Consider the following 24,652-nt stretch of genomic DNA (forward strand, 5'->3'; position numbering starts at 1 on the left):
AGGAGCAAAGAGACACACAGACCCCTGCCCCCAGCTGAAATACCTCTTGCGCAATTTCCAGCTGAGAGGTTTTGTACAGATTATTCTCCCTTCACCCCTCCTGAAGACAAAGTTTCAGACCAATACAGATCCTCTGTATTGCAAAACCTGTGGAGGGGACAGATTTACCTGGCATCCAACAGTGTTGACATCAGACTGCCTCAGTTGATAAATGCCCTTACAGCAAGAGCAGCTTCCTTACACCATCAGAGCTGAATTTGACACAGCCTTTAACTATTACTCTCAAAAGTTCATTCTGAATACACAAGTGTTTCCAGGATTTTGTCACTGTATCAAGTGATATGGACTATAGAAACATCATCCAAAGCAAACTGGGTGAAAAGTTGACACAAAGGAGAGGAACAAAAAAAACCCCACAAAACAAACAAACAAACAAACAAAAGGCATTCTCATAGAGTAATTACAGGCTCACTCTCAAACTACACCTACACTCAGTGTGTTTCCCCCCAGTTACTGTTCAGTATTTCAGCTGGAACTGAGGACACTTACTGCACTGGCAGACAATTGCCACCCAAAGTTTTGCAGAACAAAATTACAACTAAAAATTATTTTGATAAATGAGAAAAACAGCCTCGGCACAGGGGGAGAAGAGGGAGATGGAAAGGAGGGGGTGCCTGGTAATGGGAGGAAACACAAAGAACTACTGAGCAGAAGCAGAAAATTGTCTACACAGATCCAGGGCAGGGCAGAAGCAGCCAATTACCAGAAAAGGATCTCAGGTTATATCAATTCATAGCCTAAAGTGGACCCAACAATCTCATGCTATTGTAAAAAAAGTATGATTGATCATCATGCTGGGCTGTATGAACAGGAGTATAATCCATAGACACACAAAACAACACTGAACTCTATACTCGGCATCAGTCTCAGGAATAGGACTCTGCCCAGTCCTGGCAGCTACAGCACATCAAGAAGGCATGGGTCAGAAGGAGAGAACTCTGCTGAACATCAGGAGCACTCACAGGTTACATTTTTTTAGCCTCTGATCACAAGGAAAGACTGGAAGAGCTGAGGGAGGGGAAGGGAACTCCCTCTCCAGAGACAAATTATACAGAACCTCTGCTAGGAAAGGTTGAGGTCTTTCCCTCCCCCCCCTCCTGCCTTGCATCAGGGATGAGCTCTGGACACTGGGAGATCCCGCCAGCTCTATTTATTTTCCACTATTCTAGAAGAAGAGTAAAGCAGACAGAGTGGCTGAACAGTCCATAAATAGGGCTTGTTCTAAAATTAGGCCTTTGATCTTCAAGAGAAAGGGAGAAAAGAAACTAGAAAAAAGCCACGCTACCAGCCAGAAAGCACGGTTCACTTCTCCTGTATTCATCTTTTAATAACTGCTGGCTCGTTAAGTCAGACACTGACTCCCAGAGGGACTGTCTCTTTCCTCATTGTTTACCCATGCCATCCGAGTCACAACCCCTCTGGCCAGCAAAATTGAAAACATCACCTTTCAAGCTCCATCCCACTTTGATCCAGAGCTCATTGTGTCTGTAATACAGTAGATTTATTTTTCATTCTCTCTTTTCTTTCTTTCTCTAACAGATGCCACTGGAAAAGGGTCTCAAAGATCTAAACGTTACTAAACTGGCAGCAAGCTCTGTTAAATACCTGACATGTCAGAATCACTGCGTAACTTGTTCGCTCATCCCTGGTGCATCCTAGCAGGCAGGCTGTTGTGCAAGAAAAGACAAGACATTATCTCATTTGCACGCAGACAGCAGTTCCATGCACTAAGGGCCCAATACGCAAATATGTTACAGCCATTTTGTATGTATTCTGGCCAGTACAGGGGAAACAATCCAGGACCAAGTGAACAGATCAGCTCCAATCGCATGCAGCTTGGAGGCTTGAGGCAATGTTGGTTTTCCCCTTTGTTAGAGCTGCACCCAATAAAAGTTAGTCACAAACCCTCCCTTCCCCCTTTGCAAGGGCCAACAAGACTTCAAAGTTATAATACCCTTCTCTCTACTTTCTTCTGCTGCAGTTCTCCCTCCAAACCCTGTCTCAAGGCACAATGGAGAGTCCTGAAGAGGCTGTGGCTCATGTTGCCCATCTGCCTCCCACAGCCTTGCAATCAAAGGCCCGCAGAGAAAAGGGGCTCACAGCTACAACGGGGAAATTCAGATAAACATCCAAGTACATCAGCTAAACATTCACCAGTTACCTCCAGAAAGAGGTACCATATTAATACGCATTTTATTGACAGAAAAATGCATCTATCTTTGGTGAGGTATCAGAGGCAGTGGCAACACTGGTTACTGAGTTTGGCACACAGGTTAACAAGGAGACAGTGGACAAGGCTACAGGTGAGTCATCAGGAGAAATCCTTCTTCATTATAGCTTATGCTTCCAAGCCCAATCCTTAGAACATGTTTCCCCTCCCAGTAGCAACAGCTTTGTTCCCCCACTATATTCCCACAAGTTCATCAAAACTCAGAACAGAAAGGGTCCCCGCATTCACTCTGCATAGGCCCCTCCTAGGGCAACATGAGGCTGCAAAATAAGGCAAAACACCTGAAGGGACTGACTGGAAAATCCACTTCCAAGGATAGACACTATTTAGAACAGATGGAGACAGCACAGACAGAAAAGAGCACATTGGCTTAAGAGAAAGAAGGCTTTTACCAAGTAGTGCTGTTACAATCAGCATTCTACATTTGAAGCATAACAAATAAACACCAAAAAAAATTAAATTCTGAAATCAATAAACTTCCAAACATCTGTAACTTGAATGCCTGAAATTAATCTGGAAATCTGAAGACCTGAACACCAGTTTTGCAAATGTGATTCCCCGATCAAGTGAACAATGTTGTTGAGGTTGTTTAAAAATAAAAAGCTTTGGCACATCCCCATAAAGAAGAGCACGAGGCCACTCAATCCTCCCCCGGGGCTTGCTTGCACAGGGCACATTAAAAATGTGCAACTGGCATAGCTTTGCACCACACCAGTCCGGATTGTACCACATGGGACCAATTTGGCAGCCATTCTAATGGGAGTCAATGACAGCCACACCATTAGCTCAGAAGAAAAGAAAACTTTCATAAAAAGTCAGCCTGGAAACGCCTGAATAAACTTCAGAGCTCTTAAAACAGTTACTATGGAGTCACTATGGAAACAAGCAATGAGTTAAGCCAAATGCTAATCTCAGCAAAATACAAAAAAGAATGCTTATAGTCATTTAGCTTTCTTATTGCAAGGCTTGCTGCTCAAACACAAGGCTGGCTTATACCCCGAAGTCCCAGCCACTCTTTCCTTGCTCAAAAATATACACTAGTATGCAGCTTAGCATACAATTAAAGGATAAATTTATCAAAACAGACTAGAAGCAAAGTACAGTAGCAATGTGGGGCTCCTGCAACCCAATCCCACACACATTGGGAGAGAGAACAGAGTCATCCTTGCACAAGTGTGGTTTTAAACAGTGGTTTGCAGATTCAGCAAGGAGTTTGCAGTTCAAGACATAAGTGGGCAAATGCATGCTGTCAAAACCCATCTGCAGGCTTGATCAACTACAACTTCCCTTTGAGTCTGTCAAATGCAAAGGACAGAAGGAGGCAATTGATACCACTCAATCGCATAAACCACATCACACAAGCTATTTGAATAGTATCAAATGGAACACATTTGTAAGGGGAATTGCAAGCTCACATTCTGTGTGAGTCATGTTGCTGTTAAGCAGAGACTGTCAGGACTCTGGGAAAGCAAAGCAGAATTATTCATCCACAAAGCAGAAAATTCACAACATTCACGTGGCCATTGCCACACATACATAGCTGCTTGTTTTTTCTTGGGGGAGAAAAGAAAGATGGGGCTTTGCAGGGGAAGGACCTAAAACTTTCCATCCCCACCAGTCTAGTACCAAAATCAGCAGGAGATCATGTGGACTAGAAACATTTACGCACTGCTTGCTTTTTAGTAAATAATGGGGAAAGAGTACGTGAAATACACTGAAAACAGTTGTTAAAAACATTATTCAAACTGCTGCAGACTTGTTTCTGAACAGCAGCTTAAAGGATTGATACTAGGAGGAAGCAAAGGGGATTCAGAGCAAACTTTCAACCTGCAGAAATATGTTATTGATCATTTCAGAGAGTCAGGTATTTGACACAGTGAAATTCAAACTGGCTTTTACAAGTATCCCAACATTAACGCAAGCAGGATCTGCAGACTTGTATACAGCCAATCCCAGAAATATGGTTGCTGCAGCATTATTCTCCTCAGGCAGCCCCAGCAACACGTCCTAGCACTGAAACCCATTTCTGTGAATACACAGCAGTTTCAGCATCTGATTCCTTCCGCTCTCCAGTATCCCTACTGGGAGCTCAAAAGCATAACTTAAAGCTGCTCACACTAAAAACAAATGACAGAGCATCTGCATGTGTATGAAAGAAGCATAGCCTGGTGGTGCACTGTCTAAACATTATTCAGTGACACTGCGTCAGGAAAAAGAGAGTTCTTTTCCAGAGAACTTAGTTCCAACAAATTAAACCTTCCTCCAGGTGGTAAACATCTAACTTTTCCAGTTTATGATAGCCACAATAAAATAGGTATGTGGAAATACTATCGGCACAAATACCAACCCACAAGCTGTTACTTAAACTATAAGCTGTTATGAGAGCTTAAGTAAAATATTTTATGTCTGCTCTCAAAATTCAGATATCACAAACAAACTGGCATATGAAGCAAAAAACCATTTATGAAGTGCAACAGAACAAAATAATTTGTATGAAACTGAAATAGAAAAGTCAAAGAGAAACAGACATATTAATTTCTCAAAAGTAAATAGATTATACCTATGCCTCTAACATTATCATAATCCAACTATCCAACTTTTTTTTTTCCTCCCCTCAAAACTTTGCCTGAATCAGTGTGGTGAGCTTTTCCTAGGAGAAAGAATACAATTTAAAGAGCGAGGACAGATTTTGCTTTGTTTCAGTAATTACCTCCCAGATAACAGAATTTGAATTTATTCAAAAATTCCTGTGCCCAGAATTTCAGCATTCCCCAACACACTAACACAAATGCTTTTCACCTCCTTCCACGTTTTCACAGGACACAAAGGTTAGAGGCGCATGACTCCTATCACCATTCTGACCCAAGATCCTGCCAGGTTGCTCATTACTTGTTCATTATCTGTTAAACTCTGCCCTTTGGGAAGGGATGGAATGAGTAGCTAATTCATTACTAGTGAAATATCTGATGTTTATTAACGATGTGAGGATATCTTGCAAGAAGACATCAAATTCAAATTTTCACATAGCAGTAGATCATACACTTACGCTGAACACCATGACTGAAAAAGTGTACAGCTGACTGGTAAAAGCAAACTTACGGCCTCTGAGCGCTTCACTAACTGGTCACAGGAGAAGGAAAAACATCAAGGAGCTGCAGCAGTGTAAACATGAAATGCCAAAGAAGTTATTAAAATAGTATTTTATTTTATGAATAAAAACTAAACAGAATTAGGACATGGTTCTATTTTTTCTTTTTCCCCATTTCCTTTGAACTATTCTGATCATCTCTTTTTGAACCAAGGCCATATCTACCACTCCTGTGCTGATCCTGCCACTCACTCTCCAGCTGCCTCAGCATTTCTTGTGTTAGAAGTCCTTCACGCAGCAATCTGTTGGCAAGAGATCCACGTCCATGGCTTTTCAGATCCTCTTGCCTTGTAGCAGACCGATAGGCTTTCAAGTTCTTTGCTCTTCTTTCTCCCGGAACCTCCTCTGCAATAGAGAGTGCCTCTGTGGATTTTGCACCATGACGGTCTGAAACTGCTCTGGTATCCCTCTTAGTCCTTGAAAGAGGAAAGTCTTCTGACACAACTTCTGCTGTGCCAGGAGCAGCTGCAGATTGTGAAGCTCGGATCAGCTTTGTGATGTTGCAGACACCAACTTGTATAATGTCATCTAGTTTTTTCTGAATATCCCTTACAAGGACAGCATCAGGGAACATATCCATGAAGCGGTAACTGAAAGAGAGGCAAAACAACACACAATTAAACCTTTTCACTAAAGGACAGCTGACTGAGACAAAAATGAGATACATACTATGTAAAGTAAAAAAAAAAAAAATTATTCTGTGTTGCATGGGAAGGCCACTGCATTTTAAGTGGCATTTCAGCTGCTCCAGTCCAGGATCACCTTGTTCCTAACTTTCTCTCTGTCAGTCACAAACTGTTCTCTACAGAACCCATGACTTGCTCCCACAACATAGCTACATTGGCATTTGTCAAGATACTCTAAAGGACCAAAGGAGCCCACACTGCACCACATACACACGGGCTTGAAGACACTACTTTTCTAGGACTGTAAGTCATAAATATTAGGAAAAAATAAAAATAATTTTCAAGCACAAACACAATACCTTAACCACAGATAGAGGTCAAAAACATCATGAACAGCTTCAAGGTGTACAAGTTCTTTGATGTTCTTTGGAGCGGCTAATGGCCATTTGGTGTGCCGACAGAGCCAGTCAAACGTCAGAGGCTCATTTCTACTGAACTGTCTTGCAAACTGAAACATAAGCAGATTCAGTGAAGTCCTCAGTTAGTCAGGAAATAAGAAATCCCCAATGAGTTAAATTCCCTTGAATCTGTATACATAGAATACTCCAGAAAATACCCGCTTTGTTTCACACAGCCCAAATGCCACGCATTCTTTTACTTAATTACTCAACACAGGAGTCATGTCATTCTAGGGCCTCATTAACACCATTTGTCCATGGGCCACGCACAGAGTTAAGCAACAAAAGCATAGAGCTATCCAGAAAAGCGTAACACTGAAGGCATATGATTTCATCTAGCAAAGCAGACGGACTTTGTCTTTTCTTCTTCTCGTGCTCCTATTCTGTTAATTATCTTGTTTCAGAATCCCCAGGGTTGAGAAAATCTTAAATGTATTCCCTGACTTAGGAAACACACTATTCACAACCAAAACAGATTAATCTGCACTAGAACTCAGCCTTTCTGAAACCTAGACATCTCGCCTCTTTTACTAACAGATAAACAAGCCAAATAAGATTTAAATTTAAAATTTTCAGGAGCGCTGATGACTTGTCATAACTGCTTCCTAACTGGCTGTTACCAGAAGTTGGGGTTTTTTCTGCCAAGGAATGGGGCTTAAATTCACACAGGCATTCACACTACAGCCTGCCTCCCTCCAACATCACATTATGCCCCTCTGCACCTTCATTACTTGGGATCTGAATGCTCAGCATTTTCTTAGTGAGGCACATTTTTTTTTCCCAACTCTTTAAATCAATCACTTGATTTTTAAATAATATTATTAGCCATTTTTGAAAAGCACAGGTCTAATATCTGTGACACGAGGGCACACATCAGTTTCATTTTTACACTATTTTATTTAAAGTGTTTAATGCAGTCTCTAAAAGGGGACAAAGGCGATACTGTCTAACAAAGTAACAGTCCCAAACAAAATTATTAATCCTGAAAAACTGAAATCAGCTGACTACAAATTCCTCAAAATAATCACTCTGGGGGCACAGTGGAAAACAGTTCAAACAGGCCTGAAAAGTGAAACGACATAATTCTGAGAGCAACTTACAGGACTGTATTTTCTGGGGTTTTAATTCTATGTGACTATATTATAACATCAACATTTACACTTAATCCCACATTCTTTTCTTTTGTTGACAAACTAACACCTTGAAGCAGCGGTATCTTAGTTTTTAAAAACTAGTTTTAGACACACTGTAGTGCAAAGCTTAACAGTGCACAAGTGACTACATAACACAATTCTGATCTCTCCCAGTTCAAAGATCGCCTGCAAGGCAAGCAGTAGGATGCTCTGAGGCAAAGAACAGAAAAGCTATCCAAATTTTAATTTACAGCACAAAATGAGAATCAGTTCTCAGAAGTTAAAAGCTTTGGCCAATAAAAATGGTGAAGAATGCAATTAAAAAAAAAATTATATATATGTCTCCAGCTATTTTATATTGCTACACCGTGAGCACTTTAAGAATGCTCTCAAATGATCTAATGACAAAACCCACAATAAATATAGCAGCTAGATACAGTCTCAATGCACCAAGACCCACTTGCTCCAATATATAAATACTACATTTTTTGGAGGAAAAAAATAACTGACCTTCAACAACGTGGTACACACAAAAGGCTCTTTTCTGTTCAAGGGTGCAGTGCAGAAGACATATCGTGATCGCAAATTTAGTGGAATGTGCTGAATCATATCTGCTAGAAATTTAAAGTCATCAATATTGCAGACAAAGTAAAGCCCATCGACTTGTGAGAGACTCACAAAAATATCCTGTGAAAATATAACCAAATGAAGAGGATGTTATTACAGGAGAGGTTTGTTAAACTTTGTATTACCAAACCAAAAAATGATTTAGTGTTTCAAAGGCTAGTTATACTGAAAGAACAGTTAAAAACATCAAATTTCACCACAGTAATAAAAAAGGGGGCAGGGGAGTTCCCTCTACTCTTTTAACAGGATTTTCATTAAATTCTCTAACACAGGATCAGAGGAGAAGACATAATGCACTATGCTTTATTTAAGCATTTTAAATTAGTCTCCTAAGCAACAAATACAGTGTTCTGGAAGTGTACATTTTAGTTACAAAGAACATCACAGGAACCAGTCACTACTACGTTTAGAACTTGTTCCAGGTTTGTCACTTAACATGACCCAAAAAGCTAACTTTGCAGCATAAAATTCAGTAATTTAGGTATTTTTAGCCCAGTGTCAAGAACAGATCTATTTTAGGAAGAAAGAAATCACAAGATAAATATGGTATTGCAATAGAGGAGTTCAAAAAACACCTGAAACATATCCAAGGTTTGGAGAAACAGGAGATGCCACTGCACATTGCAGGGGGAATTTTTATGGGCCCCCAAAATTATTTCTCCAGTGTTAATCTTTGAAAGATTTTTTTAAAAGATCTTTAAAGAAACACTGAGCTTCTTAATTAAATGACTGAATACTTAAGAGATCAATAAAAACATGATTTTTTGATCTTAATACTTCTATGCTAGCCCAGAAATTCTCAATAGTAAAATTTTCAAGATGTGCTGTTACCCTACGACCCTATGTCTTCCAGGAGGTCTCCAAGTATCATCTTTTACCTCAAGGTTAGAAATCATACACTTTGCTACATAACAGCACATCAGCAGAGAACAATAATACTCATTTAAATCCATGAAAGCTGCTAAGAATTTCTCAGTGTACTAAAACCCATGATACTATTTTTTAAATACAGCATTGGAAGCTTAATTTCTATTTTAAAAGGTTTAGGTACTTCCAAAAATTCTACTATCCAGCTAATTATGAGATCAAATAGATCCCACAAAATCTGTTTTCTCAAAGTTAAACAGACACTGTTTTACCATAAAGTCCACAGAACCAGGAAAAAAAAATCAGGTAGCTCTCAGATGTACAGAAATCTGACAAGACCAGCCCAGTTTCCCAGGAATTTTCACAGAAATTTAGCAAAATTTAAATCTCTAATATTTTCAGTCTCACACCAAAAAAGTCTATATTTAAAATACAGGAAAGGTGAAATGAAAAGGTTGTTGCACACTCTTCAACATGGGTAAACATATTTACACACTTCAACAGCTTTCAAGTTTATTATAACACAGAAAAGTTAAGCATTCAAAATGTATTTGCAGTCACTGCTGTGGTAGAGAGAAGAATCCAACTGATAAAAGATACACACAAGGCTGGCTGTTAGGTTGACAAAGTGCATGTTCATACAAAAGCACTGACTATAAGCAATGCTTAATTTTTAAAGCAGAACAAAATATTTTGATCATTCTTACAATTAGATTGGATAGAGTGGCATCAGGGAGATGATAAGCAAACATTTCTATCTGCTCAGGAGTAGGATGTAGGCCAGCTGCCTAAAGGGAAAATAAAGAAAAACATTTCCATTAATTCTCAACATTGTTCTTAAGTTAGTGCATCAGAAACAAAATCCAGAAAGACAAAATATAAGAAATCAAAGCACCCTACAGAGTCCAGTTTATTTAGCACACTTATCTGGAACTTAAGAACTTTTGTGTTTGAGCTTTTAATTCTTAAAAGAGCAGCTTAAATATAAATTAAATATTGCAAGCCTCCAAATGGCACATACATTCAAAGTCACTTCGGCATGACGCAATCCATTTTTATTACTAACTTTTAAACAGACACAAGGAAAAAATAATTTGGGATCAGAACGTAGTAAAACTGCTCCAGAGCACATCTGTACAAACTGGGTGCTAAGCCTCTCACCTTCACAGGGCGCACAGGCTCACTCAAAATTTCCTTCAGCTGCACAAGGTCATCACGATGCATTGTAGTGACTTCTCCTTGTTTGAAGGATGAGCCATAACGCCCAGCTCTGCCTGCAATTTGTAGAGCCTGAGAGGTTGTAATGGAGTCTATTTCCTTTTCTCCCTTCTCATTCATAGTTGGCTTTACTATAGAGTTAAAAATTATTCTTTTTATACACCTGAAATATTTGAACAAAAACAAAGAAGAATCCTTTTTGAAAATTATTTCCAATATACAACCTACTACAGAAGAATGAAAGCCTTTTTTTTTTTTTTTTTTGAGCTTTTTTCCCCCTCTATAAATTAAGGGACCATAGATACTACTTATGGACACAGCATATTCAAAAGAGCAGCATAAGACTACTGGTTAGTTGCAGGAGAATCATCATCCCTACACACATCAATTGTGTTCTAATAGGTTCCCAATCCATTTATCAACATCTGCCTCAGTAGTTTATAGCAATGTGACTACATCGCCTTCAGTAACAAAATACACCTGAAACTGGACTGAACTTGCTCTACATTTCAGAAATGCAAGAGACTGATACTCTGACAACCTAGCACATCTGACTCCAGTGAATTGAAAGGATCTTAACAGTGCCTACTATCACACAGAATTAAGCCAAGTGAGTCATTTAATTCTTAGAATCAGTTTTAAAATTAAAGCTTAGTTCTACCCAATTAAATCGATCACTACTTCAGAATTAAAGTGCATGTACTGTGTTAGCTAGACAGAGCAGATATCTAGCCAAATTAGTCAAATTGGGGAGAAAGAAGTGAGGAAATGAATGCAGGTATCACACCTGGGAAAAAAAAAAAAAAAAAAGAAATCATACCATCACCTGCTCCAAGTACTTACAAATTGAGTCCCATTCCAATTGCATCTGTAGCAACTAAAATTTTGCATGGATCATCAGGATCATTGAATTTCTTTGCCTGTTCAAGTTTTGTTCCTAAAACAGAATGACAAAACACTTCACATCACAAACTCTTCTTACAAAACAAAGACAACATATCACTAAGCCCAATGCCTCTATAATAGGCTGAGGAAAAAAAAAAAAGGTATTTGATTGGTATTTGTCTGTTGTTGGGGGAAGGGGGCAGGAGGGCTTTAAATCATTCCCAGATCCATGGATAGACCTCATTTAATTACATCTATCTGAAGATCAATATTAAGTACATAATAAAGGTCTAATCCTAAGATTAAAACACCAGTCAATGAAAGTTGATTACTTTCCCCAACTATATAGAGATGCAAAACTAGGAAAACTTGTACTGCTTCATTTAAAAAGTTTTATCTAAGAAAGCAGCAAAAAGCAGAACGTTCCTTTAAAAATAAAAGGAAGAGTGCTTTACCTGGTGGCAGACTGCCATATATGACAGCACATTCTAATCCTCTGGCTTCAATCTGTCGACTGACAGAATAAATGTCATTCTTACTGAAACAGACAATGCAGTCCCCAGGGCGGAGGTTATCTAAAGATTCTAAGGCATAATCCAGCACAGTAAGAGGAGTGAGTCTCCTGTAGTTTCGGACCTAGAATCAAAGTTGTCAAAGATAACATGTTTTTAAAAAGAAAAATTCCTGTGGAATATCAGCCAGCATGGTTATCACCACAACTGATTGTAACACCAAGGGACCTCTCACAGTCCTGAAGGGATAATTACTGGGGAGAAGGTGACATACACCATATGCACTTACATACCTGCAGCACTTCCCAACCTGAGAACTATACAGCCTTTTCAAGAAACAGAAGAACTATATATTTTTACATGTAAGCTAGATTCAAGAAAAGAAGTATAAAGGCTATGCAGCAATTCTATCAAGAAATGAGAGTCTGTTTTCACTCAGTCATCTGAATGCTGTAACTGGTCCCCTTTCAGAATTACACACCCCACCATGCACAGATATATAAAGCTACAGCTAATTCACCAGGAAATCATGCAGGCTGGACTTTCTTAGGACCAAATTTTATGTTTTTAAATACTCTTCACAAAGGAATCTTCCCAAGGAAAAAAAAAAATTTATGACAGTACAGTTGGGTTTCAGAGATCTTTCAATCACTTTCTTCTGGAGGTGTTAGCTCTTTTAACTCCTCTCCGCATCATACGGAGAATAACTATCAACAGAACCAGTAACCTCAGCAAACTTGAGGGCACTGTGCCCTCCAGGAAGAACAGAACTGTAAAGAAAGCCCCTAAACAGCTGTAGCATTCCCTGAGAACTCAGCAAAGCACTTAGCTTCTTTAAGCAAAACAATACCACTATTAAAAAAAAAAACCAACCACAAAACAAAACAAAAAAAACCCCAGACTAAACCAAACAAAAAAAAACTTTGCTAAATCTCCTTTGGTTTACAGGAATTGAGAAACATTTTAACAAGAACTCCTGCAAGAATAACTTTGATCAGTGATAACCCCCAAAAGACCCTAAATTTCTGCCTGTTTTCCAGCAAGGAGGACCTGATGTTACATCCGTAACTTTACAGAATTAAAAAGCTTACTTCAACTTCCTCCCCTGTAGTGTACATGAGCTCTGTCACCAAGTCAATAGCAGCAGCTTCTCCACAAACGTGGATTTCTTCTGCACAGAGTCCTGAACAAGATCCAATGAAATAAAATGCAAAATGTTACATATTTATAGACAACAGTAGCTTTAGCTGACTTTTAAGTTACCCAAAAATCACATTTTGCTTGCTAAACACATCAGTGAGGACTGTATTTTACCTCCTTCAACATCCCAAATCAGTACCTAAAGCTTCTCCCACAATAGACTACTTCCCTAGAGCTGCTCTTGATCTCATATCAGCAAGTGATGCTTGGAAATCCATTAGTATGATAATCAGAGCAGCCAATACTTTGTTGCACCCTCTCAGCCAAAACAAGAGGTACCCTCAACCACTGAACAAACGGAGCAAAGCTTTGAGTATGTTTTATTTACTACTAATGTTTTACTAACTCCCAAACCACAGCAGAACTGAAGAGCTTTGTTTTCTGCATGACCTTCTAAAATTATGAATACATCTCTAATGCAGTCGGAATAGAAAAAAGGAAAAAAACAGGAGGTAGGGGAAGTGTGACAAATCATCCTGTTAAACTTAGCATCAAAAGCAGTGAAGGGAAGGGCGGGGGCGGGATCAGATTCCAAACTTCTGTTAAAAATCTGAGGAAAAATGAGTTTCAAAAATTCCTCTTGAAAAATTCTAAAATTATCAAAAGAAGCACTCTTCTAAGAATTTAACAGATCAATGCAGCTCTATAAATGAGCCATTTGAAATTAACACTATAAAATATTTAATGTTCACCACCTTGCCATACATTTAACAGTATCTCTTCATAACGAAATCTCTGAAAAATTGTGTTGTTTTAATTGAACAAAAAAGCATACTTCTAGAAAATAATCCATGTAAAAGGACAGCACAGTGTAACAAGACAAAGGCTCCGTATTATCCAAGAAAGCAAAGCTAAAAGAGGCATCTGTGTAACTTAGAGAACAAAAAACATTCATTAAGTAAAGCATGACAGGTAACTTGCTGCCATACAGACAAATCCTTTGAGCCAGAGTATGCCTCTAACTTGCTGTGAGAAGACATACAAAGAAACAATACTCGCTTTTATTATGCATCACATATTGTAACCACTTACGAATATACTGACTGCTAAGCTTGAATTTAATGTGCCATTTATAGTGTCATTAAACTAGTTCATTGTCAACACAAACAAGCTTACCTAGAAGGGCTCTTGTCCAAGCCCACCCTCTGGCAGGATCCCTGATCATCTGAATTTCATCAATCACAGCAACTTCATCTTAAAACAAAAAAGAAAAATATGATGCACCAAGGAAGAGCATCTAGAACAGCAATACAACAAGGAAGGAACTCAGAAGGCTTTCTAAAAAAGGTTGCTCGAATCAAGTTAATCCTCTACCACCAAAAAGCTATTCTGAGATGATCCAGGTTTTATTAACTGCTCTAATATAGTTCAGAAATTGTTCAAATAAGAGCAAAAAGGAATAGCTCAGCTACTTCAGAGTCCAAGCAATAATACATATAAAGATACTATAGATATGACTGAAACAATTATATATACATACAAGGTGTATTAGTGCTGCACATTTCAATGGTACAAGCAATATGAGGAGCTTGTCTGGCATCTTCACTGGCATACACACGCTCTTCTCCTGTCACCAAGTCACATGGCACTTTCTAAAGGAATTCAGAAAACTCATGTTAAGTTTCTTTACTATAACAGAATCCCCTTTTGAAAGAGGAAAAATATCAGTTTCTTAAAGTAGTTTCTAAGACAGTAAAATGGAAGCTATGCAGAAAATAACTACTCAGCCTTTTGAGATTTGGGCCCTGTATTTAAGACCTATCAGACTGAAGGGTATCATGGAGAGGTAGTATCTGTAATTAGATGCCCTCCCCTACTCCTGCAGGAGATTACATCTTCCTCTGAGCATTTCAGAGCTGTCACATCTGCAAGAACTGTCACAAGAGCTGTAGTACAAGGGGCTTATAAAGCAAGGCCCAGCAGTGAAGGAGCCTTGCAAGCTCCAGCTTTCTCCAGTTCATTTGGTGATTGCCCTGTTGGGTGTCTCACCTGCTGCCTTATACTCACACAGCAAGAGCCCGTGAGGACTAGCTGTGAGAGATAGCTGGGGCCACCACCCTCCATAAGCTCTACTCTCGCTAAATCTCAGGCAGATGGCTGCTCCTTCCATATCTACAGCCACCTGTAGAGCCATGCAGGAAGCCTTGTTTAAGCCTCAAGGGCTACATATGACCCATGTGCTGCCAAGTGAAAAGTCCTCACACACACTAAACACATGCAAAAAGTGTGCAGTAACTCTACTAACAAGGAACATCAGTACATGGTATCCACATTCATTACGTGGTACCCATGTTACAGGTGTCTCCTAGGACAAGCCAATCTTTCTTATGTGTTGCTTTGATAAACCAGTAATAGGAATTACAAGTTGTAAATCATAGACTTATCAAAAAAAGAGAAATCACAAGACCATTTGGTAAACACTACTGTACATACACACTATGCTGCATTAACATGTGATGTGTTATTGTAATGCTTCAGAACTGGTGTGGTTCTGTGCAGCTGGAAACACACTGGTGAGGAGCCTTCAAAAAGATGCTGGAGGCAATTAAAAAAAGTACTAATGTAAGCTTCCTCTAGAGACCTGATATAGGGCACTGCTCTTCAACTCAACACAAATGAAGCTGCAGAACTTTTTATTAGATGGTTGAGTGAAATATGTTTAAACACTGAATTAGAAGGTTGAACGGAGTTAAGAAAGGGTAATTTCTTGCATACAAGCTAAAATAAAGGTCATGGGCAAAAGAAGCCATGGTTTCCACACTGAAAAAGCTAACAGTAGAACCTAACTAAACCCAGGGAGGGAAAAATTACGGGAAAATGGAGACAGGTTGCAGGGATGATTGCATGGCATGTGCTTTGGGGAAAGTGCTGTTCCATTTGGGGAAATGATGTTCCATTCTACACACCTAAAGCAGAAATGCACAACTGGTATTCACATGAGCTGACACTAGTGCAAAGCAAAGGCCCCCGTTCAAACACTCTGCTTCATGGACTACCTTAAGCAACTACAGTACTTTACAAACATGCATTCATGAGACTGTTCCAGTACTAAGGATGTAGGTAAGTAATATAACATACTGACAGCATCATTACTCTTTTGGAAGATCTCATGAGCCAGAAGTTTTAATGGACCGCAGTATATTCCAGATTTTGCTGACAAAAATCTCTGAATAGCATGGTAAGTTTTTCCACTGTTTGTAGGACCAGCATGGAATATTATCTTTCTCTGAATAGCCCTGGCATCTGGATACCTAAAACATACACAAAAAAGCAGATCTGTTGAACATTTATCTGGTGTTCTGGATACTGATTCAGGGGAAATTGCAAATTAGTTTAAACAATTACTTATTAATAGACTTTTTAATGTATGTTGAAAGCAGAAAGTTCACATTCTTAAATAGAGACAGTATAGAGATATTACTATGTCTTATACATTCATCTTCTAAGTCATACAATGCTTTCAAAGATTTAGAGTGGAATTCACACATTGTGTTCAAAATAATTCTCATTACTGTGGTCTCTCTCCTTGGGTATATTAACATTTTAATGTTCTGGCATGCTACCTCCCAAACAGATACGGCCAGAAGACAGCTTTCTGGAAAGGCAATACCAACTCAGCACCTTTCATAGCTGATATAATCTTATTTTCCTTGTAATTGATTGCAAGGTATCTTGTAACAAAGACAAGAGTTCCTGACACAAATTATTGTAAAAACAGAGAAATGGAACTGAAAATATACTGCAATTATACATCATAAAGCTTAAGTCCACAAACTGTGAAATCCTATGACACTAAGGAAAGAAAACACTGCAACCATTTAAACACACTGACCAGTTGGGCGGTAATCTTAAATCACTGATCTTGCGCAGATCATCCATACAGTCCAGCATTGGAAAGATCTGCTTTGCATGCCTCAGGAAAAATGGAAAGAGATCATCCACATGACCTAGAAGACAAACCGTTTTAAGAAAGTTTGCATGCTTGTCTGAAGGTGTGCATCTTTACGTAATAAACTTTAAAAAAAATTTCTACTACTTCCACTACACGTTTATGTAATTCTTTCAACTTTTGGCTCTCTACAAAGTTCAATAATTATCTCAATGGCAGAAAGGTAAACTAACAGGAGTACACAGACTCATTAAGCAATGTAATGCAAATACAATAGTACGGGGAAAAAAAAAATCTCATTTCAGTGTATTCAGTCTGGTTAGCCTACACATCTAGAGAACTTCTAAATAAAATGAGAAGCTATGGAAAAGCTGGATGAGAAATAGCTTTTCTGTCCTAAGAAGATTTTAGCGTTTTCTTCATAAATTCATGTGCTGCCTTGGAATAAAATAAAAGCTTTAAAATGCTTTTATGAATAAACAGAGAAAAACAGAATAGTTTGCAGCTTCCCTAAGCTACTAAGACTTGGGGTGCCAGTTCAAAATTGTGAGTCTCCAATCCCTAGGTGAGAAAGCAATAATAGAAAAATCAAGTCAGAAGAGGCATCCAGGTTCACTCTTCTGAACGTTTGCAGAGTAGTTATGTGGCCTTCAAGGTCTCATTTCAGGTCACACTCCAATTGTCAAACTCTCATAGAATTTCAAAGAACTATCTGGATCTAAAAAACTCTTACTATCAAACACACACACACACACAAAAAGCAGTGTTTTCTTTTGGTTTTTAAATTGAGAATTAGTATTCAATGAATCAAAATTACTGTGAAAAATGTAAAGAACTTAAAAACTGTAGTATTTTCAATTATCATCTTTGGACAAGCAAAACTTAATTGAAAAAATTCAAAACTGCCACAATAAACAACCCTTTACACTCCTATATATGTGAGTTTTAAGGCATACATAAACAATGCTCATATATATGTAAATAAGGAGTGGAAGTGAGGAAATCACATGGAAGATTTTATGCACAACTAACATAAAAAGACACTTTAAATTTCCTAAGACAGTAAACATTTAAAATCTACACATTTACATTTTAAGACAAAACTAATGGCCACTGTAACCTTTAAATTACCATCATTAAAAACACACATACTATGCCAAAGTTCTGCAGCTCAAACTGTGGAGAACGCTGTTTCTGCTGTTATCAGCTAGCTTCACCTCTTAGTTAAGTGCCGTTGATTATAACACACAATGCAGTAAGCAAGCAAACAACACTCACTTCTGTTAGTGCCACACGGAAACAGAGCACAGTCACAGAGCTGTGTTCCCAAGTACTTAAAGCCACCTGGCCAGGAGAAAGCTCTCAAAGTGCCCCCTAGTGACTACCGAATTTTTAAGAGAGGAATAAATGGAACAGTACTGTTTTCATTTCAGCAACGAATAGATGCTATAAAAAACCAGGCTGCTTCTTGCTAAGACCTCCACCTCTTTTGTTTCCACTCCAGATTTAAGGACAGAACAATCCATAGGATGGGCACAAATGTTTCTAATGGGGAAGCATTGATTTTTAACTTCTTTTACAGCATAGTAGGGGGGTCCACAGGTACATAGGTAAGCATACAGGTCAAAAACAAGAAAAAAATGCATATTTTATTTTACAAGCACTCCAGATACTTGCCTGCACCACAGCATATATCATTGAGAATAATATGCAAATCAGCACTCACAGAACTGGATTCCATTATATACTTCCTAAAGCTTATAAACGCTTGGTGAAACAGACGAGCTGCAAAAAAAAGGAACAAAGTGAATGTGACTGGGATCACAAAACCGAATTTGTAAACACCCAACAAAACACTGAAGTAGTCCATTAAAAACCTATATCTTAACATGAGATATTACAAGTAAATATAAAGGTTATTTGAACTGAGTGATAGAGACAACCTAAACAAGCAGTGTCGTGAGACTCATAAAAGATCAGATCTACCTAATACCATATCCAAATAAAAACAGATTTCACATTTTAAAAACAACAACAACAAAAAAACTTAGAACATTTTCTTACCATCTAATCCATTTTCTGCTCCTAGTCTTTGGATTTCTTTTCTTTTGTAGAACTTATTTAAGTTTTTTAGAACTTCACCTGCAGAAAAAGAGTAACAGTTTTTTAGTTTGCTCAAAATTAAATCAGTTCTGCTGACCTGAAGATCATGGCTCATAGTCTCATTACTTTGTAGACAGGGAGCCTTTGCCATGCTGAACAGACTCAAATGACTTCTCCCTAAATTAAACACAATCAATGATTGAGCCTGTTGTGGAAAAAGACAATCTTAAACTGCAGCAGAGTAAGAACGGCCATGAAGATGAGGTCAGTATTTGAGAGAGACTCTCCATGGTACTTAATGGGAAAGCATGAAGGTGGGAACCTGCAGCCAACATGTTATGGAACAAACTAATTGAGGTTTTGGGGTGGTTTTTGTTTGCTTTTTATCAGCACCTATCAGGAAACAGAAGGTTTTAATGTGAAAAGTAAATCTGCTTAAACCACTTGGTGACAGCTTTTACTAAACATCCTGAGAGAACTTCTTTCCTCCACACTGCTTCTAAGACACACTCTCCAAAAAGATCAGGCAAACCAGGTGCTGTATCCTTCCTATTTCTCAGGTTAAATAAAGGAGGAGAGAAGAAAACTTAACAGACTTTCTTCATATATATCACAAATTACTCAGATTTGTTTGTATAAAATCTCTTATTATAAAGTTATTAATAAATGCTTCCCCTCCCCTGAAAGGCAAGTTCAGAGTTGCAACAAAACTGTATTTACTAATGTACGCTCTGAATTTAGTTTATTAAATGTTAGTTAAATCACAATGGCAAAATTGTGTCACCTCGCCATCTATAGCAGATCAGAAATTCACACCAACCTAGCAAATATCATGAGCACCTATCCATAAACTTATGTTATTCTCAAAATTCAAGTCTACAAACGCTATATTGTAAAATGCTAGGACTGATACACAATGCAGCACACCACTGGTCCGCCAGCACAAGTCACTGCACACAACACTGCCAAGCTCTGCTCTCTGCAATTAACTCCGTAACTCTTTGAAGTCTCTGGCACGACATGGAAAGCTTCCCATGAGATCAACTTCGCCTTTCTAAAAAACTATACTCTAGAACAGAGATAACCCACTTTGCATAACGAAAATCATGAGGTGACAAAAACATGGCAAAGTTCAACTGCAGGCAAAGGCAGAAGCACGAGAGCAGTGGCTACATCCCACACCCCGTGCATGGTTACAGTAGTCTATTAACAGATTAATTTACAGTCTAAAATGATCAGAAAGGTAACTAAGCAAGATTGTCAGTAGACTTACATTTACTACATAGGTATCCATACTGTCATCAGAAAATGCTTAAGGGCCCAGAAATCAAAGACAGATTGGAAAACACTACATTAAAAGAAAGCACAGGGCTAAATTCTCTTCAGAGCTTCCCTAAGAAGTTGTAACAGTTAACACATCATCAGCCATGTATCTAAATTGACGACCTACTGGCCTTACTACAAGATTAAAAGGTCAATGCCAGAACATTTGTTACTATCCAAGGCAACATGACATTGGGACCATCACAGCCCTCAACATCCAAGGTCACAATCCTTCCTAAGCACAAATACTTGTCTTAACAATAAGGTATATCAAAACAAACCAAAGCTGGCATTGCAGTCCAACTGGAAATGCCCACATTAGCTTAATCCAACTGCATGTAGCACTATCTCTACAGCAACAGCTAGCAATCAGGGTACATACTCAGGAAATCCGTGTCCTGCCTCTACCATTACCCTTTTTACTATTCACTCCTGTTTTATGATTTCCCTTTCTTTACCATTTCCTCATTCTAGAACAGTATTTTAGCTCTTACTCCTCAATTACTTTGACTTCTCAGTAGCATTTTTTAAGGTTCTGTGTAAAAAGACAGCCTGACTCTACAGTTAAGTTTAGAAATTATGCAGTTAGTCTCCAATGTATCAGGTTCATTTAGATGTTTCAGCCCTATTTGCAGGAAGACTTTTCAGTCATTTTCCTGCATCTCAGATGACAACACTCGGTTTCAGTAAGCCTGTATACTACCACTGGGGCAGTTGAACTGCTTTATTTTAAAATTCTTCCAGAACTATTAGACTTTTATTGTCCAGTCCAAGTGACCTTGTGCATCTAACTAATCCACTTGTTCAGGCACCTCCTGTTTTCTGACACACGAATTGCTGACAACCACCTCATCTTCCCTAGCTTACATTTCTCACCAGTAAGCACAGTTCCGTGGTCTGACAATTGAAGCCATAGAACTGACATTCAATATGACAACTGAGCATTACGGCTCCAAAACAACAACCGTATCACAGATTCTGTGAAGCCACATGGCACAAAGTGCTGATCTTTCATACAGCAGATTTTTCTGTTTACATTTATTTAAAAATCGTTAATGGATCTTTTCCATACCAGGAGGCCCACATTCAAACCAAACCCAATTCGTGCTGCCCACTGACTTGGCAACATTCAGGCCTGCTACAGAAGATCATAAAGCCAGGTACCAATTTTTCAACCTCCGTACTGATAGCAGATCACTTACCTTTACAAAATCTTCTCTCATTGCTCTTTACACTCCCTTCTTTTGATACCACATGCATGAGCAGACCTTGTGTCCCTTTCACCCTCCTATCTAATTTTAACATCACAGTTTCTTTTTTCCTTTTTTTTTTACTTAACTGCTCCTTAGATTATTTCACTATAATGTGCTCATATATTACCTACTCACTCAACTATTAGCTTGTTCAATGAGGCAATCACACAAGGGGGTTAGCAAACACCTACTTAGATCTTAAATCATTCCATCATACAGTGATTTCATATTGTTCTATTATCACCCAGAACACTGTGCATTTGGGCTTTTCACAACAAGGACATTACCATCACACAAATATATCAGAACCATTACTAATGTAAAAGCAACGAAAGGCTACAGAAAGACATATTCTGCCGTAATCTCTGTAAGAAAAACTCAATAGCAAAGCTCCTTCTAACCGTAACCTACTCGATGCACCAAAATTGAAAGCATACATCACCACTCATACAGATCCACTTCCTATGAAGTCATAGAAAACAGATGCAGCCGTGAATGAATTCCACTACAGGCTGTTAAGCAGCAGATCTGTTATAAAGGTTTTGCAAAACTGGCTTTGCAAAAGTAAGCTTCTAAAAAGGCTTCTGTTATACTGACAGTGTTGGATTAGTGTGAAAACTATGATCACTGTCTCACTTCAGCAAGTAGCAAGCTAACAAGGTGATTCACACTGGAATTGTGCACACTATAAGTAACAAAGTTTCTTCAAAAGCTGTAATCAGAATGCCTGTAAATATAAATTTTTCTTTATTGAATCTAGTTCAGTATTTGACAGCAGAATCTGACAGAGCATCTTCGTTCAAAATATCAAAAAAACAGATGCATAATAATGTGTGTGGTCAGAATCTGAGGGGGGGAAGCAGAGGAAGACTATTTATATCAAAAAAAAGAATGGACGATATTTGCTAAGGAAGGTCTCATTCAGTTTCCTCTTTAATATTATTGATGTGTTTCAAAATACAAAATTACTGACAGCAACAGAGAGAGCACTACAGGCCAACAAGCCAGACGAGCACCATACTGGTCACCTGGCTGGTATTCCTCGCAAGTCTCACATGAAAGAACTTCAGGCTGTTTGAAGTAGTTAATTTTCACCTGTGGGAACACAAATAATTTTAGACTATCTGTTCTCTCTCAACAAGTTAGCAGAGACCAAATGGAATCTATACTTATTTTCCCAGAGCATTTTAGTTGTATCTTTGAAGAAATCCAGCATAACTACTTATCTAGTAAATAAGACAATAAGTAATTTACAAGTAAGATGCCACCGTTCATATTTATTGGCACCTGAGGAATGCACTACTAATATAAGCCAACACTCAGAGACAAGTCTGAAAACACCACAGATATTTTGCATTACAGCTGTTCAGGACTTTTTCTCTTAGCTAGGTTTTTTAGCTGTCAGGGCCAGGTATTCTTTTCTTGAGGGCTCTGAACAAATTAAGATCATTTCCCATGCTTCCTATGCCTGGAGTTAATACAAATAATATGCCATCAGAACACTTAATTAGGAGAACATACAAAGAAAAAAAGTTTCCATTTACACCCTCAATGCTTTGGGATCACCAAACATCAAAAGGATCAAGAACTTGTTTCTTATTTATGAAGTCTTTAAAGACAGTGTGCTGGCACGGCTAGATAACATAAGATCCTTCCCAAGCAGAAGACGGAACATGGATGAAGAACGAACAGGATGTATGGTTTACAATTAAAGAAAAAGAAACACTGAAAAAGCAACTCATCCATGGTTTTGAGATATAATTACACGTAAAGACATCCAAGAACAGAAGTGTAGGGCATCTAAAGGTCAACAACAGAATTTCTTCTGTTTCCACTTAAATGTCAAAAAATTAATGTGTCAAGTAAAATGACAGGATATATACCTAGCAGATAGATAAAAGCAAAACATAAAACATTGAGAAAGATGTTATTTTACTTCAAGACTGAAGTTCAAACTCCTATTCTGCTTCTGACACTCAGCAGCTCTCATAACACAGAGGGCACCAAAGCAGATAGTTCTGTACACAGCTTTCCCAGCTGATATGCAGAAACCTACACTTAACATTTATTTGCTCATACTTTAAGATGTGCAAACCCAAGAATACACAAACAGACTTGGACTGTTCTAACTGCAAGTTAAACTTAAGTTTCTAACACTGATGGCCAATAACCAGAAATAATGAATGCTTTGCCCAATTTTATCTAGGCACATTCACACAGAGACGATGCTCTTCTGTCTGTAACACCAATACTTGAGAAAACTATGACTTGTAAGTTCAGATACAGTTATGGTTTCAGAATGCCACAAGATTTCAGTTTAGCTGTGGGACCTGCCCCCATGCCAAGCACTTTTATCCTGACTGCGCCGAAATGGGAAGCGGAGGAACTAGGCCAAGAGATTTTTCCTCCACACAGGGCACGCCTAATGCGCCTTGGTACAAACCTCACCATCGGTCATGTTACCTCACCTGACAGCTTTTATCCCACTTTCACTTTCGCAGAGCAGCTACACCGGTCAGACACGCCACAAGGAAAAACCCCCTGCTCTCAAGAAATAAAACCCCAGGAAACAACCCGAACGGAGCGGCGGGCTCCGGGCCCCGCGGAGGAGACCAGACGATGCCCGCCCACAGGGCGCAGGAAGCCGCCAATTCCTCGCAGCCGTCACAAGGACCCAGCTTCCGCGGCCCGAGGGACCCAGCCCCGCAGGCGCGGGCAGAGGGGCAGCACGCCTCCGCTCCTGGCGGGAAGAGGGCGGGCAAGGTCCACGTCGGCCCCTCACAGTCCCTGTCCAACGGCTGCCGCCGCCTCACGGCCGCCCACTCACCCTTGTCAAGGGGCCGCGTGAGCTCGGCGCCCACATCTTCCTCGGCCGCGTCGCCGACGGGCTTCAGCGGCACGGGCACGAAAAGAGACGTGTCGGGGGCCCTGGAGCTGCCATCCCCGCCGACCGAGGAGGAGGAAGAGGAGAATGCGGCGGCGCGCAGCCGGACGGTCCCTCCATGGCGGAGGACGAGCCCCGCGCGCGCCGGGAGCCGCAGCAGGGGCCACGCGCACCGCCTCATCGGCAGCGAAGGGCAGCCGCGGCGGCGCAGTGCTCGTGCGTCATCGCGCGGCGAC

At 39.3% G+C, this 24,652-nt stretch overlaps 1 protein-coding gene across 1 annotated transcript; it reads right to left on the reverse strand.

Moving 5' to 3' along the window:
* Window positions 1-4,840: 4,840 nt before the first annotated feature.
* SUPV3L1 (Suv3 like RNA helicase) lies at window positions 4,841-24,645 on the reverse strand. Its single transcript, XM_072871193.1, has 15 exons — window positions 24,360-24,645; window positions 18,918-18,995; window positions 18,531-18,638; window positions 16,797-16,911; window positions 16,047-16,215; window positions 14,445-14,556; window positions 14,081-14,158; window positions 12,856-12,947; window positions 11,708-11,888; window positions 11,211-11,304; window positions 10,311-10,530; window positions 9,857-9,937; window positions 8,166-8,342; window positions 6,424-6,572; window positions 4,841-6,028 (listed from the first exon to the last, which is right to left on the reverse strand). Exons 1-15 carry the CDS (start codon window positions 24,595-24,597, stop codon window positions 5,533-5,535), a joined length of 2,388 nt encoding a protein of 795 aa, XP_072727294.1. The 5' UTR covers window positions 24,598-24,645; the 3' UTR covers window positions 4,841-5,532.
* Between the last annotated feature and the right edge of the window lie 7 nt (window positions 24,646-24,652).

This window comes from Ciconia boyciana, chromosome 8 (assembly GCF_034638445.1).
Source record: "Ciconia boyciana chromosome 8, ASM3463844v1, whole genome shotgun sequence".
In the NCBI taxonomy this organism is placed as follows: Eukaryota; Metazoa; Chordata; class Aves; order Ciconiiformes; family Ciconiidae; genus Ciconia; species Ciconia boyciana.